At 53.2% G+C, this 16,082-nt stretch overlaps 5 protein-coding genes across 5 annotated transcripts; 2 read left to right on the top strand and 3 right to left on the bottom strand.

The window, feature by feature from the left end:
- Positions 1–40: 40 nt before the first annotated feature.
- BO95DRAFT_452357 (putative ABC transporter) lies at positions 41–5,334 on the bottom strand (the record flags this gene model as incomplete). The annotated part of the gene is made up of 15 exons (XM_025588142.1): positions 41–193; positions 286–330; positions 415–868; positions 933–1,222; positions 1,273–1,524; positions 1,575–2,136; positions 2,186–2,263; positions 2,317–2,971; positions 3,027–3,074; positions 3,122–3,246; positions 3,299–3,397; positions 3,444–3,566; positions 3,617–4,517; positions 4,575–4,746; positions 4,810–5,334. The coding sequence occupies 15 exons, from the start codon at positions 5,332–5,334 to the stop codon at positions 41–43; spliced, it is 4,482 nt and encodes a 1,493-aa protein (XP_025443429.1).
- Positions 5,335–6,243: 909 nt separating this feature from the next.
- Positions 6,244–8,540, top strand: BO95DRAFT_441847 (glycoside hydrolase family 1 protein). Its single transcript, XM_025586281.1, has 4 exons — positions 6,244–6,697; positions 6,753–7,094; positions 7,163–8,319; positions 8,380–8,540. The coding sequence occupies exons 1-4, from the start codon at positions 6,574–6,576 to the stop codon at positions 8,464–8,466; spliced, it is 1,710 nt and encodes a 569-aa protein (XP_025443428.1). The 5' UTR covers positions 6,244–6,573; the 3' UTR covers positions 8,467–8,540.
- An 858-nt stretch (positions 8,541–9,398) lies between these two features.
- Positions 9,399–11,217, bottom strand: BO95DRAFT_481398 (uncharacterized protein). Its single transcript, XM_025590203.1, has 4 exons — positions 10,714–11,217; positions 10,518–10,661; positions 10,392–10,459; positions 9,399–10,340 (listed from the first exon to the last, which is right to left on the bottom strand). Exons 1-4 carry the CDS (start codon positions 10,882–10,884, stop codon positions 9,557–9,559), a joined length of 1,167 nt encoding a protein of 388 aa, XP_025443427.1. The 5' UTR covers positions 10,885–11,217; the 3' UTR covers positions 9,399–9,556.
- A 276-nt stretch (positions 11,218–11,493) lies between these two features.
- On the top strand, positions 11,494–12,725 carry BO95DRAFT_441845 (sulfotransferase family protein). The gene has a single exon (XM_025586280.1). It carries the CDS (start codon positions 11,753–11,755, stop codon positions 12,524–12,526), a length of 774 nt encoding a protein of 257 aa, XP_025443426.1. The 5' UTR covers positions 11,494–11,752; the 3' UTR covers positions 12,527–12,725.
- Positions 12,726–13,402: 677 nt separating this feature from the next.
- On the bottom strand, positions 13,403–15,631 carry BO95DRAFT_99082 (putative nucleotide-sugar transporter). The gene is made up of 2 exons (XM_025592362.1): positions 14,887–15,631; positions 13,403–14,811 (listed from the first exon to the last, which is right to left on the bottom strand). Exons 1-2 carry the CDS (start codon positions 15,337–15,339, stop codon positions 13,432–13,434), a joined length of 1,833 nt encoding a protein of 610 aa, XP_025443425.1. The 5' UTR covers positions 15,340–15,631; the 3' UTR covers positions 13,403–13,431.
- Positions 15,632–16,082: the final 451 nt, after the last annotated feature.

Here is a 16,082-nt window from a genome sequence, read left to right as displayed (position 1 = left end):
GTCTGCGCATGTCAAACTGCATCTCGAACAACCCGCCCACTCATCGATCCCCCGTTTGCTCCTGCGGAGCGTTCGCATCCTTCGCCTTCCGCTTACTAAACCACTTCCTGATATCCCCGATGCCATGCAGATATAGCCAGGAAAAGAAGAAGACCGCCACGAAGTTGAACGCCACGTAGGCCCAGAAGATCCCCTGCATTGGGCTATCAGCTTCATGTCGACCTGAGACCCAAGGGAAACAGCCCAGCAAGATTGACCAGCAGCCGGCGGAAAAGATTGACTTACATAATCTCGCCATTTATGCGAGTAGAAGACGTTGAAACTCGCGGCCTGGGATGGCACGGCGAAAGGATATACGTTAGTGTTCATGCCGCCTTCAGACGGAGAGAGGGAGAGAGAGAGAGAGAGACATACAAAGACATCGCCATCGGCGTATTGACAGAAGGCACAGAGCCCGTTGGCCGCGTCTTGGACGTATCCGCCGGCTTGCGAGGCGTAGGCACCGGCGTAGTCCTGACAGGTGGAGCCGGGGGGCGGACTGAAGAGCGACTCTTCGCGGGAGACGCAGCGGACGGGGACGTTGTGGGTGACCACGCCCAGGAGTCCCTCGAGGAGGTAGTGGAAGGGGGTGAGCCAGTACATCCAGGAGCGCCAGAAGTGGATGAGCGCGTTGTAGGGGACGACGACGCCGCAGAAGGAGACGACGAAGGTGAAGAACGTGGGCACGAGAAGGGAGGCGAAGAGCTCGTTGGGCGCGAAGGCGGCGATGAACTGCCCGAAGCCGATGTAGAAGGCCTCGAAGAGCATGAGCATCATCCAGACGTAGCCGGAGCTGAACGAGTCGCGCGGGAACCAGACGCCCCAGTACCTGTGGTGGTGTCTATTAGTTTGCGTGGACGGATGGAGATGGTGGAGAGAGAGGGTTTGCTTGCCAGCAGTTGAAGTAGAGCGAGCCTGCGACGATTGAATACGGCAATTCGGGGAGAATGGCGCTGGTCACGAAGGCTGTCCAGGAATAGATCTTGGAACCGGCCTCCCGAGACTGGTAGAGATCGCGGAAATGGAGGTATCGGGGCTGGAGCTGCTGGATCAGAGGGGGGCAGATGGTGAGGGTCATGAAGATGGAGAATAAACGGGATTGCATGTCGATTTGGCTGTTGCCTAGGTGCCAGAAGGTGAAGGTATTGAACAATCCGGTGAAGATGTGAAGGATGAATTTACCCTGCGAGCTTGTTAAGACTGATGGATTATAGCAGTTCGAACACCACCTACCAGAACGTATTGCGGCGTCCGCCAGTAGGCAATGAAGGATCGTTTGGTGACCGCCACAATTTGCACCCAGACGGGCATCGCAAACTCGCGGTCATCATCTGTTCGTTCTCCTCCTTCCTTGTCCCGACGTTCTCGGGTTATCTTCTGAATGGTCTCTGAGAGTTGTCGGTGTTCTTCTGAATTGGCCCAGACATCGCCCCAGTCTTGTCCTTTGTACTCAGGGTTTCCAGCACCAATGGCGTCGAGCATGTACTACTTCAGTCAGCGAAACAGGTCGATGCGGTGTGAAAGGCTGCAAATACCTCGGCAGGGTTCTCGTGCGAGGCACACTTCCTGGCGCCATTGCTTTCGAAATAGTCAATGAGCGTCCTGGAATCTGAGCCCAGCTCAGCGTTGTAAACGACCCTTCCTCCAGCTTGTAGCAAAAGCAAATCGTCGAACTCTTCGAACAAAACAGCAGACGGCTGATGGATTGTGCATAGAATCGCTTGACCAGCATCGGCAAGTCGTCGGAGAAAGCGTACAATATTGTAAGCGGCCAGTGAGTCCAGCCCAGAAGTCGGCTCATCAAGGAAGAGTAGCAGTTGTGGCTTGCTTGCTAACTCAACCGCAATAGTCAATCGCTTACGTTGCTCTGGGTTCAGCCCAGCGCCACCGGCCCCGACTGTTGCTCCTGCTATGCCTCTCATTTCCAGCAGATCGATGATTTTCTCGCAATAATCATATTTTTCCTGGATCGAAATGTCGCTTGATTGACGAAGGCGGGCCGAGAATCGGAGTGATTCTCTCACAGTAGCTGTAGGCTCATGGATGTCCATTTGCTCAGCAAAGCCAGTGGCTCTTTGGAAACTCTTTGGAAGCGGCCTGGAGAACTCAGCAACAGCGGAAGGACTGCTAAGATGAGTATACTTACTTGCCATCAACAAGAAATGTACCAGTTACAATACCGAAGTTGACGCGCTGCGCTAGGGTATTCAAAAGGGTTGTTTTCCTGAAACCATGGTAAGTCAGAATGTCGAAGGAGATAGTTGATTCATGACTAACCCTGCTCCTGACGCACCCATGAGAGCTGTGAGACGGCCTGGCTTAACGTATCCCTGTACGTCTTGGAGGAGCTTCTTCTGGTCACCTTTATACGGGATTGTATAATTCACGTTTTGCCACGTGAAGATAGAAGTACTTTTCGCGATACCTTGAACCTGTTTCTTTGATTCGTCCGAGTTCTTTTCTTGGAGGCTATTGCTGCTCCCAGATTCGATATCACCCGGAAGCTCCTTGTATTTCACCGCATCCTCGACAGCTCTGGGTGCCTCGCCCCGCTTGAAGATGGTGACCGTGCTGCCTCCCTTGTTGGGTTTCTGGAGTTCCATGCCTAGCATGGTCAGGACGACGAAGAGTATGAACCAGCCGATGATAATCCCAAAGTTACGCCAGAGATGAGATCGACTGTATGTGAAGGCTTCGTCTATATATCTAGATCCCTGAACGACCAGCTGATTCGGGGTGCTTCCTTGTATGGCGCACACTTGATGGCCTGTCTGTGCAGTCGGACCATCTGGGAAAATAGCTGGTGGAACGCATTGTAGGTTGAGATTGTAAAACTCGTTCGACATGATTGCCTCAAAGGCGTATTGTACTGGATTGACCCAAATCAACCATTTGAACCAAGGATGCATCTTCCATGGAGGGATGAGATAACCTGAATTGGTCAGTTGTTATATCACAACCGATGCGAAGGGCGGGGTTTCAATTACCGGTATATACGATCAAAATCTGAATCACGACACCGGTAAGACGTGTGGCTAGAGATATTAGTCCAGGCTCTGGAGCCCCTTAAGATCTTACTTACAAACATCAAGGGAGCCAGTCAAGGCGCCGATGGTTCGGAACAAGGAATACATCGTCATGGTAAGCGTGAATATGAACAGGAAGTTGATAAAGAACTGGGATGCTGTCCTCTGAAGGTTCGACATGCTGCGCATGATCGTCAGCTACTATTGCGCCAAACAGGCTCAAGAAGGCGTACAAATATACCACCAACTCGAAAAGAGTTACTTGGATGAAAATAATAGGCACATCAACAACGACCTGGGCCAGAGCAAATGCTGAAGGGCGATAAAAGGAACTTTGGCAATTAGTATCGGTTCCTATTTTTTTGATGCAGTACTCACAAAGTCTTGTGCTTCAGCATAATAGGCCGACTCGAAAAGAACGCCGTAAGTTCAGCCATGGCGAGAAGTGCATTGAATAAAAGGACAAAGAACAATACACCCCCTCGTGTGAAAACACCGGCACTGCGTACTGATTAGAGAGTCCAGAATGGCTGGCATAGGTGCGGACAAACCTGGTCTGGGGAAGGTCATAAAACAGACTTCCAATGATCAATGCTTGGAAAGTAAGCATGGCCCATTTGCCGATCAGTGTCTGCTTATCACCATACATGATGAGAAACTGTCGCTGGGTCAATATGATAATTTGTTCATAAAAGGATACTGTGTAATTCTTCTTGAGCTTTTCCCTGGCAACCTCTTGTTCCTCTCTATGGACCTCTACCTCCTGCTCAAAATCCTCGATATCTTTTTGAGCAGCTTTAGAGATGTCACTGTGTCGATATGCTCTTTGAAAATCCTCCCCTGACCGAGGAATGCGATCCTCCCACCCTTGCTTGACACGCCTTGCAAAGGGATCGCTAACCGAGGTCAGAAAATCCGGGGTTGTCCATCGAGGAGGACACTCAAATCCCAAGCTCTCGAAGTAGGCTTTTGCATTTTCTGTGCGTCCGTAGTATGCACATTTTCCGTCCTCGATCAACATCACCTTGTCGAACAGGTTGTAAAGGTTTTCCGATGCCTGATACAGTGCCACAAGGGTGGATGCATGGGACATGTCTGTTGAGCTCCTTAGGCTCTGGACATACTCCAGGGCCGTGCTTGCGTCCAGGCCTTTCGTCGAATTGTCCCAGCATTGTGTGCTAGCCTTAGTGACCAACGCTTCGCCGATGGAAACACGCTTCTTTTCTCCTCCGGAAATACCACGGATTAGTTCATTTCCAACTTTTGTGCCGAGCGCATGTTCAATCCAGAACAACTTGGCAATTGTGGACAGGAAAGTTTCCTGATACTGCTTCCTGGTTTCTCCCGGAAGTCGCGACTCCTGGCCCGGTGTCCTGCTTTTCAGCGCGAACATGAGTGTATCTCGGACTGTAAGCGTGGCATAATGAAGATCATCTTCGGGATTATAGAGCACTACGGACGTCAGTCCTGGATCAACAATTCCAGAAACCAAAAACAAAAACTGAATACCTTCTGAGCGATATTTATCGGCCATTGTCTCAGAATCAGTGCCTCCATACAGTACATCGCCTTCGACACTCTTGTAGCCGGACCTCTGATTTCCTATCACTTTCAAAAAGGTAGAGCAGCCAGACCCGGGGCGACCCAGCACGAGAAGCATTTCTCCAGGCCGCACGCAACCCTTGTAGGAGAAACGAAAGTCAGAATCATTCTTACAGGAATGAGGTGCAACGCTATCACTCACTGTGAAGTCGTCAAGAATAGTACGCAACGCATTCCCTGAACCATGATGCTTGCGACGAGTGAAAAAGTTCTTGATCAATCGAGGTACGGCAAGAAAGATGTCTGCATTCGTAGGTTGAATGGCAGCGCCTAGTCCCACGCCTTTGACCGTGAGATTCTTCCATACTACGCCGAGATGCCTCGTCTTTTCTTCTTCTGAGTTGGCTTTCCTCTCGTGGCCGAACATCCGGGACACCAGTTTCGCGATCTGAGCGGTATCATCTGCACCACCCCCGGGTTCAGATCCTGACCTAGGGGTTTGTCTCTTGGACAGCACGCGCGCAATATCATCGTCAGTCAATCTCCTGTCGAGAGTGAGCCTCTTTTGACTCCCAGCGACGTGTTCGCTGGCAAGGGTGGATTGGTCTTCATGATGGCTGGACCCGGAGTGCGAGATTGACTCGGACGGAGACGAAGTCTGCGAGGGGTTATCCTCGTGCTGAACGTTTAGATTGCGTCTGGAGCCGATCTTCTGCTCTCTGTCCATGATTTATGATAAGCAAGAGCCTGGTCATTGGCCTGATGGCAATTGAAGATCGAGCTGCGCATTCAGAAGTATATATGGGGAGCACCAGGGGTAGAGTCTGGACCGACGCATTGGAACATACATCATCAGATCATATTCACCCCTAACGTCTGATAACGGACATAACCGGATGTACAAGAAGCAGGAAAGAGTAGTGGGGGCTCCGAGAGCCTATTGATCAGCAAACCCAAACTCAAAGCTCCCCGATGTGACAATGCGGGCGTGAGGTGGGTGAGTCGGAGCCCGACATGCCGATGCGACGGAAATAGGCGAGTGCTGTTCCGATTCGAGGAGTGGTGAGCATTTCCAAGGTTGAAGGAGAGAAACCCTGAGCTGCCAGGGTGTGTGGTGGCGGATGATGCGATGCGGTTCAATTGACGTCGAGCATCATGAAGTCATCATCTGCGGCCATCGGGCGAGAACCATGGAATTGGGTTTGGTGCATCCTTTGAACGCCAAGGGGAGCTGAATCATGCGACATCAAGGGTCCTTCCCAACTTGAATACCCCGTCATACCCATTATAGGTGATTGTGCTATGTCGAGGTGTCGAGGTTGTCGGGGTAAATGTATGTCGTGCTTGGTGTTGTTGCAGCTGCCGACTTGGTCATTGTGCATGGTTCTAGATACATTGTAGACGAATAGCATCATAGAATCAATGTGAAAGGGTAATAACTTGACATAAGACAAATTGAGATCTAGACTGAATAATGAAGTAGATCTGGAGATAAGGCGGAGGCGGAGGTGGAGGCGGAAGAGGGGAAGTGGAAGTGGAAGTGGAAGTGGAAGTGGAAGTGGATGTGGATGTGGTAGTTAGTAGTAGAAGGCTTCCTTCCCCTTCCCTTTCTTCCCCTCTTCAACTTCCTCACAAACATTGTCATTTTTCCCAACCCCGCATCTACAGATCAAACAATGAGGGGGAAGTTCAGCAATCCCAGTCACGACGATTAACCGGATCAATAGGAAATTCTTCTCTGCAGCGGGATATTTACCCCGGCTCCTGGTAGATGCAGATCTCCGGACTTGAATGGTTCCACCACTTTCATGACTGCAGACTGCAGCAGCAATGCCTGCAATTAGATTCTGTTTTGGCTAAATAATGGCAAGCCTTAGCATTAAAAGGACGCTCTCAGCATGGGCAGACTTGAAAGAATCATGAGCATCTCAGAAGTTTATAGACTTTGAGCATCATCAACAACATCATGCGCGTACCCTTCCTCACCGCGCTGCTTGCCATTCACCCGGTTGCAGCTATAGACGCGAGCAATGGAACTCCAACCACCAGCTCGGCGCCTCTAGTCACCAGCCTTAACCTCACAGTCGAAGGTCAGCTTCTTCCCTAATGGGGCGCTCCGTAGGGACCCCAGCTCATATACCATAGACCTGTGGAACATCTACATCGGTCCCGTCGAGACCGCAGCGGTCAATTCCACCGTGGAGCCCACTCCAATCCCAAGCTCTCAACTAATCCCACCGCCCCAGTTATACTATCCCTCCTACCTGACCGGCGCCCAGATTCCCGCCCAGGGGAAGAATGATAGCTGGTCCTTCCCCAAGGGATTCTGGTGGGGCGTCACCAGTGCCTCGTACCAGGTCGAGGGGGCTGTCAAAGCCGACGGCCGTGGCCCCAGCATATGGGATGCCTTCACGCATCGAGCGATGAATGTAGCTGACAACCAAACTGGCGATGTTGCGATCAACCAGTACTACACCTACAAAGAGGGTACACATCTCCCCTCATGATACCTTCCAGTCCTCTCGGGAGAACCCAGATCTAACCACTACGACCAGACATCCAACGCATCGCCGCCATGGGCGTCAAAGCCTATTCCTTCTCCATCTCCTGGTCCCGGATCTTCCCCTTCGGCAATGGCCCGATCAACGAAGCTGGTCTCCAGCACTACGACGACGTGATCGACACCTGCTTGGAATACGGGGTGCAACCGCAGGTCACCCTCTACCACTGGGACCTGCCACTCTTCCTGCAGCTCTCATACGGTGGATGGACCTCCGAGAAAATCGTCAACGACTACCTCGCATACGCTCGCGTACTCCTAACCCGATGGGGCGGCAAAGTAGCGCAGTGGTATACGTTCAACGAGCCCATCTCCTTCTGCGGCGAGTACCCCGTGCCGGACGGCTACTTCACCACAGCAACAACCATCCCCGCCCACCATCAAAAGTTCTGGTGCGGACACTACATGCTCCTGGCTGCCGGCAAGACCTACCACCTCGCACGGTCCCTCAACATCACCGCCCCGATCAGCGTCAAGAACAACGGCGGGTACAAACTGCCCCGAACGAACTCCAGCGCGGACGCCGAAGCCGTCGAACGAGCCTGGGCCTTTAACGAAGGATGGTTCGCCGACCCCCTATTCCTAGGCGACTACCCAGCCCGCCTCAAAAACTTCACATCCAGCTTCCTGCCCGAGTTCACCGCGGCCGAGAAGAGCCTCATCCAGGGCGCGAGCGACTACTTCGCGCACGACGCCTACACCGCGGCCTACTACATGGCGCCCGACGCCGGGATAGAGGGCTGCCTCGCCGACCCGAGTAACAGCCTCTACCCGCAGTGCTACAACTCGACCTACACCTTACCGGCAAGCGAGGGCGGGTGGCTGATCGGTCCGGCCTCCGACCCCAACACCCGGTGGCTGCACAAAGCCACCGAGTGGCTCCCCGCGTTCCTGCACTACATCCAGCGCACGTGGCAGCCGGCCAACGGCATTGTCATCACCGAGTTCGGCTGGACCGAGCCCTTCGAGGCCTACAAGTCCAAGCGCGAGGATATTCTGACCGACCCGGTCCGGTCCGCGTACTACCGTGACTACGTGGAGGCCATGCTGATCGCCGTGGCGGAGGGGGTCAATCTGGTAGGGTGTCTGGCGTGGTCCATTGCCGATAACCTCGAGTGGACGGCCGGGTTCACGGTCAAGTTTGGCTTGCAGGTGAGTACCCGACTTCTGTCCTCAGTTTCCGAGGGTGGGGTAAGCTAATTGGAGTGACAGTATGTCAACCTGACCACGCAGGAGCGGTTCTACAAGGCCAGCTTTTTCGAGCTGGCGAGCCTCTTCAAGACTTATATCAAGGAGTGAAGGGACGGGTGCTGAGGTCGGACAAGGGATACCACACATTATCACGAGTTAGACTATAGTGGCACTGAGCTCAAGAGTATGGAGACAGTGTCAACAAATAGCCAGATCAGTACAATCTATCACCTCTAAAACACCCGGATTTGTATCAGGAACAAGTCTGATTGCCTTGCTATAATCCTACTCAGAACTATACGCTACCACCCAACCAAACCGAGAATATATCCAACAACACCCATACAACCACCCCTCCACCCCCAATATATACATGAAACTTTCCACCTAGTAATACTGGTATTCATGTAACATGTCCACGCCCAGGCCCATACCCAGGCCCATACCCATACCCATACCCAGTCCCCCGCGTTAGCGAGACCACCGCAGGGGCCACCGTCGCAGACCCCGACCCCGACTCGCGCACCGACTCCGCCCCCTCCGCCCTAGTGATATTAAAATAACACGAGACGAACCCACCCGCCTCATCGGGGGTCAATCCACAGGAAGAAGACGTTGGAGTACTCGAGGTCGAAGCTGTAGAGCTGGACGGGCCAGGTGACGATCCCAGAGGTTGGATGTCCACGGCTACTCTTTACAAAATCCTGGATTCAAGGCTGTGGTGGACGATTACGAAGCTCGGGTTTTGTAGACTCATGTCTTCTAGCAGGGGGCCCAACGAGACAATGGAGTAGTGCTAGATGTGAATCATCAGCAAAGATTCGAAGTTTGCTTAAAAAATTTGTGGTGAGAACTAGGTCTCACCCCTCCAATGATCTCTGGTGAATCTTGAAGGAAAGACTTCAGGCGTTGAAAAGGCGGTGGTAGAATGACAGCACAAGTAGCTGCTCTGCGGGGAATGAATGCGTGAATCTATGAATTGGGACCATTGTGCAACGGCCAAATTCAAGCTGTTCTGTGTATTCAGGCAATTGATTTCAATCGCATGTATTACTTCAACATTATCTATATATAGAGAGGTCGTGCCACGCTGAGTCCTTAGATCGAGATCTGCCGCTAGACTGCCTAGCACGATTCGCTGTCTAACGAATGAATGCATCAATCAACCAACCTGCACCTGTTGCCACGGCAGCACAAGCTAGTCCGCAGAGACATCCACAATCTTCTGCATCCCATCCTCCCCTAACATCGCAACTGACCCTCCAAGCACCGTGAAGTTCCTCGGGTCAGCATCCAACGGCACTCCTACATCATCCCACGTCGCATGGACCGTCCTCTCGCCGCTCAGGAGCCGGTTGACGTTCAGCATGGTACTATACATCACCCCGAAACTATAAGCCCCGTGCACACTGTCATCCTGATCATGTATATCGGAGGTCTTGGAGAATGACCCAGCGGGCTGATACCCCCCCGTCAGCGACGGATACGCGCCGAAGCACCGCAGATACCCATGCCCGCACATCCGGCCCAACGACACATCGAATTGAGCCCCGATATCAATCTGCTCCGCCAGCTGCCCAGGGCTAACGGAGAGCGCCGCCAGGATCTTCTGGGCGCCGAAGTAGCTCACAGCATAGACCAGAGAGCAGACCGCATCGCCCACGCTGCAGACCAGACGCGTATGGTCGGGTCGATCGATAGGAGGCGGATCGCGCCAGTAAGGTAGGAAGTGATGGGGCGGTAACACTGTGGAATCCTGATGCGACAGGAAAACCGGCAGCTCGGTCTTGCAACTCAAACCGCAGTGGCCGAGCCAGAGGACATCCCAGTCGTCGCCGTAGGGAGACCCGGTGGAGTTGCCATCCGAGCCCTGCAGAGCTCGGACGGCGAGCGCATAGCTCTGGAGCTGCGTTTGGAGGGTCACATCCCAGTCGACATCGTCCTCCATGATGATAGCGCTTCCGAGTCTGCCTTGGACGATTCTGCGCGAGGGTCAGCAGGTATTGCAGGACAGCAAGCGGGATGTTGCATACTGCTGCATTGCATTGACATGCGCACGCCGGGCCGCATATTCCGTCGGCTTGTGGTCTGGATTCCAATGCTGGAGGAGCTCCTCAGCAACCAATACAGAATTAAGTTTTGCACTTTTTCAGGCTTACATGAGGTATTGATTTGGGATTGACTTCGTCCGGGGTAACCCCATCGACCCATTCCACGCGGAAGCCGCTGACCGATGAACCCAAGATAATATTGTCCCTCTTATCGGGTCTGGATGGGAGGTTCACAACGAAAATCTTCTGAGTCTGCGTCTAGTTAGTACACAGCCATCCCTTCCAGCAGAATTTCCGTGCGCACCCCTAAAGTCTCGTTGCTGATGGGATGGAGGGAGATCGACTCATCCTCGGGCCGATCCCGCGCTGTCACTTGCGCATAGTGGATCGGCGAGAAGCTCAGAATGACGACGATCGCCCCAAGTAAAAGTAGAATGGTTCGAGGGAGTCGTTTCTGAAGGATGGACAGAACCATACTCGCTTAATCAAGTCGAAAGGACAGTAAGATCGAACATCAGATCAGTTGGGCTGGATTTGCAGGCCCACTCAATCGCCCCTTAGGCGCTCAATTCTCGATCGGCGGTTGATTGAATGCGGGGAGGGATGGGGATGTCCCCAGCGGGCTTATCTGGCTTGGCTCGGGGCTTGCTATTGCCTGGCTGGTAGAGCGGGAAGGAGAAGAGAAAGACAGAAAGAGAGGAAGAAAGGGGAAGAGAAAAAGAAGAAATCGACAAGGAAGGGTTCAATGTCGGTAATGCTACTAGGTAGTCTAACAGCCATCCCTGGTAAGATTTGCTCAGGTAGTTACATTGGTAACATTGGTTACATTGGAGAGGACGGATCTAGTGGGAGAATTAAATGAGCCATGGATCTGACCCAGTGGAAGGAGCGGATCTGCCGCCGGGACCCTCCGAACTTAGTAGCCACTGCGTCCGCGACTAACTCTTCTACCGAGTAAGTTACTGTACATCGAGCGTGGGCTATAAATTCCACAGCTGCTGTTTGGCCTCCTCCCCCGGTAACAGTGAGCAGGACGCCGCACCACGTCCGATCTCAAGCAGAAAGGGAAAGTTGCTGGATCTCCACAGCAGTCCAGTTCGATAGACATCTAGAAAGCTTATGTGAGGTGTGTAACTCTCTACCTAGTAACTAACCAACTACATGTATATCCCAGCCGTGACGGTCAGCACTAGCCCTGCTCCAGCACTGCCCCCATCATCACCTCATCTCCAACGAGAGTCACCCCAGGGCATTCATTTAAAACCCAGGATTCCCCTCCACCCTAACTTCAACATCGAAAGCACAAGCTTGATTACCTTCTACGTTCTAACTGAAATCCAACAATGGGCCAACAAGCGTCCGTCCCGCGCCCCGGCACGGACCTGCAGGTGATCGGGGCGGGGCTCTCCCGCACCGGAACCGCATCCTTCACTGCAGCCCTAGAGATCCTCCTGGACGCCCCCGTCTACCACGGGGGCACGCAAACCACCATGGGACCCCCCCTTGAGATTCAATCGTGGAACGCCATCTTGCGCACCTGGCTCGCGGGCGATAGACCCCAAACCCTGCAGCGGCTGCGTGCCCGCACCGCCGGCTACGGCGCGATCACCGACGCCCCGGCCAGCCAACTGGTCCCCGAACTGCTCGAGCTCTATCCCCATGCCAAAGTGATCGTGACCGTGCGCGATCGCGACAGCTGGGTGCAGAGCATGCAGCAGATCAGCTCCCTGGCCAAGCTGTGGTTTCTAGGGGCGGTTCTGCTCCCCTTACCGGGGATGCGGTACTTCGTGACATATATCGACCTGCTGCAGCGCCAGTGGGATCGGATCTACGACAATAGCCGCGACAACGCCTGGATCTACGACCGGCATCTGGAGTGGCTGAAGGAGGTGGTGCCCGCGGATCAGTTGGTGTTGTTCAGTGTCAAGGAGGGGTGGGAGCCACTGTGTCGGGCTCTGGGCAAGGAGGTTCCCAAGGGTATTCCTTTCCCGAGAATCAATGATTCCAAAGCGATCGATCGCGTGGCGGCTTATCATATTAAGCGGGGGTTGGCGCGATGGGCTGTGGTCTTCGCTGTGATGGGGTTGGTGGGGGCGTGGTGGGTTTCTGGGAGGTGATGGGGTTGGAAGACTTGGAGTGATGATGGGAGCAAGGCTGGTTCAAGGGTGAAGTGATGACCAGAGGGCGAGAGTGGGCAGAGTGGCAAGGCGTTGGGAATGTAAAGTATGTGTATCTTGTATGAAGCATTTTGTTGCGGTAATTGAGATAGTCCTAGTGCTTCATCTCGAAGGATTGCTAGTAGGATTGTCAACTTAGAACACGCACTTTTATACTCCTTCCACATTCCGGGCCGCTTAGTGAGCAAAAAGCGGCGTCAAGTAGGATGTAAAGCGGAAAGGGAAGGTCGTTCGATTCCCGCAGCAATCCAGTTCAATAGCCTGCCTACACATACGACTCATTCGACCTAATCACCATTTCCAATGCAGAAGACACAGTCATCGATTTTATTATCTTAACACAGAACAGATTCAACCTAATCATGAATACACACTAAGCCTACCAAGAGAGAATAACACAAATCATGGTAAAATATATTGGTATATGGGGTATCCATGATGCACTCGGGCTGTAGACATCAAACAACCAAGGCAGAATGCCGGCAAATGCGATCGCAAGCAAAACCCTCTCCCTGTGGCGGACTAAGAGATAGATAACATGGTATCACGCGATAAATAAACCTCTATCTCAGACCGGGTCTGATATTATGTGCACAACGCCAAATGTACTCCACACATGCCACCTCTCGGGCATGTCGACTTTCGAGCCAACGGAAAAAAGAAAATTCACATGGATGGTTTCAGGATGCAAGGTACCGTCAGCCTCTTGCCAAAGGCCATCACATCAAATGCTGTGTGGACAGAGTGCTGTCAAAAGTGTTTCGTGGAACAGCGGAGCCGTGAGCTGAACCAGACCAGCGGTTCCCAAAATCATGAGAGAAGAACTCAGCCGCCAGGGTTGGTCTTCAGTGGGCGGATCGCCCCTCCCCATGGGAGAGCCTATCCGGGGATGGTTGCACAGCGCCCCCGAAGCTTTGCCGCCGATCCGACTTGTGAAGCTCCGCCTCAAGCGAAGTGATGACCGGCGGTGCAGATTTCAACGGGGAGGGACCGGCGACCCGCGGGGAAAGCGACCGATCGTGGTCGCTGAGGTTCGAGGTGTTGATGCTCAGCCCATGCACATTGCTGCTGGCGCCGCTGGCACGGACGCGGAAGGAGCGGCGGCCGGGGTTCAGGTTGTCGGCGGGCGTGATGTTGACATTCTCATCGTCGTCCAGGTCGTCCGGCGAGTATCGCATGCCTGCCTCAGGGTGGCGGATCCGCTGATATTCGCCGCGCTCGCCCGTGGGATCCGAGTCGTCGGCCTCGGAGTCAAGGTTCGGACTGCGCGTCCAAGATCCCTTCCGAGCTTCCGCACGCATCTTCGCAATCTTCATGTAGTTATATGTACCAATGCTGGCGATGGTCACAAACAAGCCAGTGATGTTGATGAAGGTGAGCTGGTCGTGGAAAATCACCCCCGCTGCACTGATGGTGACCACTTCCTTGAAGATACCGCAGATGCTCAAGGTTACCACCGAGGAGCGCTTGAGGAGCGCGAATTCGGACGAAATCATACAGAAAGCGAGAAGGCCGGGGAAGATCAACAGGCCCATCCCGAACAGGCTACCGCGAGCCTCGGCCAACGCATGGAATCCCGCAGCGATCTCGGAGGGTCCCTCCACGGCCAGCGCAATGATAATAAGAGACACAAACATGACGGGGGTAAGGAAAAATAGAGTAGAGAAGGGATTGGCCGTCGCTGGGTGGCGGAGGAGGAGGATCTGGGTCAGACCCCATCGGAAACCCGAGAAGAACGCGGATGCAATGACCAGGACGAACCCGACTACATTGAAAGCGGTCTCGCCAGCGACCATCATGACAACACCTACAGTCATTGTGGCGATAATGATTATCAATCTAACTGAGGGAGTCTCGAGGCGGAAGAGGAAGGCAAACAGAAGAACAAAGGCGAGGGCGGACGATTTGCACATGGTAAGAAAAGTGAGGGAGATGAACTTCAAGGACATATTTCCAAGACCAATGTCGAGGGAGGTTGCTGCACCGCAGGGAACCAGACGAGTAAAGTAGAAGAATTTGGTGAGGATCGGCCCTTTCTCCGAGTTATCATGACCTCGGACGGGCGAACCGGATGGCGTGGAGGTGTGAGGGTGCTGCGGGCGCAACGATGGTATCAAGTAGAGCAGAAGGGAAGAGAGTGTGAACTGAACAGCCATATGCAGGCTGGTGGTGAAGAGAGGGAACGGAAACACGACGTTATTGTCTGAAAACATCCACTTGTTGTACTGTAGAGAGGGCACGCGACCCGGTTAGTAGATTTCCAGCACCTGCCCAGCTCCGTCCCTAGGATCAAAACTTACAATTGAAATCGACAGCGAGAAAAAGTACCACATGAGGATTAAGCCACCGTTGACTAGAAGCTTTTGGAGGATGTCCCGATCGCCCATTCCCAGTGGCAGCCAGTCCTGTTTCGAGGCCTTGACATCGGCTATGCGGGCATCCAACTGCCTGCGCTGCTGTCTTCTACGCCGTCGCTGACGTCTCTGCCTCGCAGTCAGGCCGGTCTCCTCATCATCGTGGATGTCTTCATCCGAGCTCGTGTAATCCATTTCGCTGCTTTCCGCAATGGAGGACAGGTCCGACTCGTCTGCGTCCTCAGCCGGTGAGGACTTCTTCTCCTCTCTTTTCGAAGCGACTCCGTCCCCGGTCACCCTTGCAATGTCGTCCCTTGGATCAAAAGCCGCCGAATGGGAACCTGCAGCCAACACTGAGCTCCGCCGTCGATGATGATTGCCGGCCGGGGAAACACCCATACTGGGACGGTGCTGATCGTCGGGGAGGTAGGTAGGAGGGAGGGAGGCGAAGTGATATATGGGTGAATCGCGGACTCAGAGGCGTTCGCTACAACGAGGATGGCCCCATCAGTGAGAATGTGAGTTGTGTCTCAGAGGCCCACCGCGCGCGCACACGATCGAGGGAAATTCGAGGGAAAAAAAGAATCGGGGGGTGGGTGGGTGAGAGGGATTCAAGGACGGGCGGGCGGCCAAAGGAGTGTGGGAAGAAGATCGGTGAAGGAGCAAAAATGACTGGTCTCGGAGATTGGAGAGGAAAAGGGAATTGATGAGATGACACAAAGGAAAGTAAAAAAAAAAAAAAGAAAAGGGACTAATCCAAGGAAAGAGGTAGAAAAAGGAACTGTCAAAGTAAGTAAATTGGGGGGAAGGGGAATAGTTCGTATGGATGGATGATGCAAGGGCGACCGCTGCAGGAGGGAAGAAGAAGAACAGCAAAAAAAGAGAGGGAGAGAGAGAGATTGAGGAATGACAGCACAGGGAGGCAGTCTGAGGGTTATCAGGCGCTAGGGGAAAAGTAGATTAGTGAGGAATTATCCCAATAGTTCAAACAAACTGGGAGTAGGAGTCAGATGGAAGAGGGATTGATTTCAAACAAACAGAGTCGGATGAAATAATAGTAATAATAAAAAGAACAATAAATGGAGGTACGGTACAGAGTACTTGACGTGGGTTGGGCGAGAACGTGATTGTGATGGGGGGGG

Source organism: Aspergillus brunneoviolaceus (genome assembly GCF_003184695.1).
Source record: "Aspergillus brunneoviolaceus CBS 621.78 unplaced genomic scaffold BO95scaffold_25, whole genome shotgun sequence".
NCBI lineage: Eukaryota > Fungi > Ascomycota > Eurotiomycetes > Eurotiales > Aspergillaceae > Aspergillus > Aspergillus brunneoviolaceus.
This window is presented reverse-complemented; position numbering and strand designations above follow the sequence as displayed.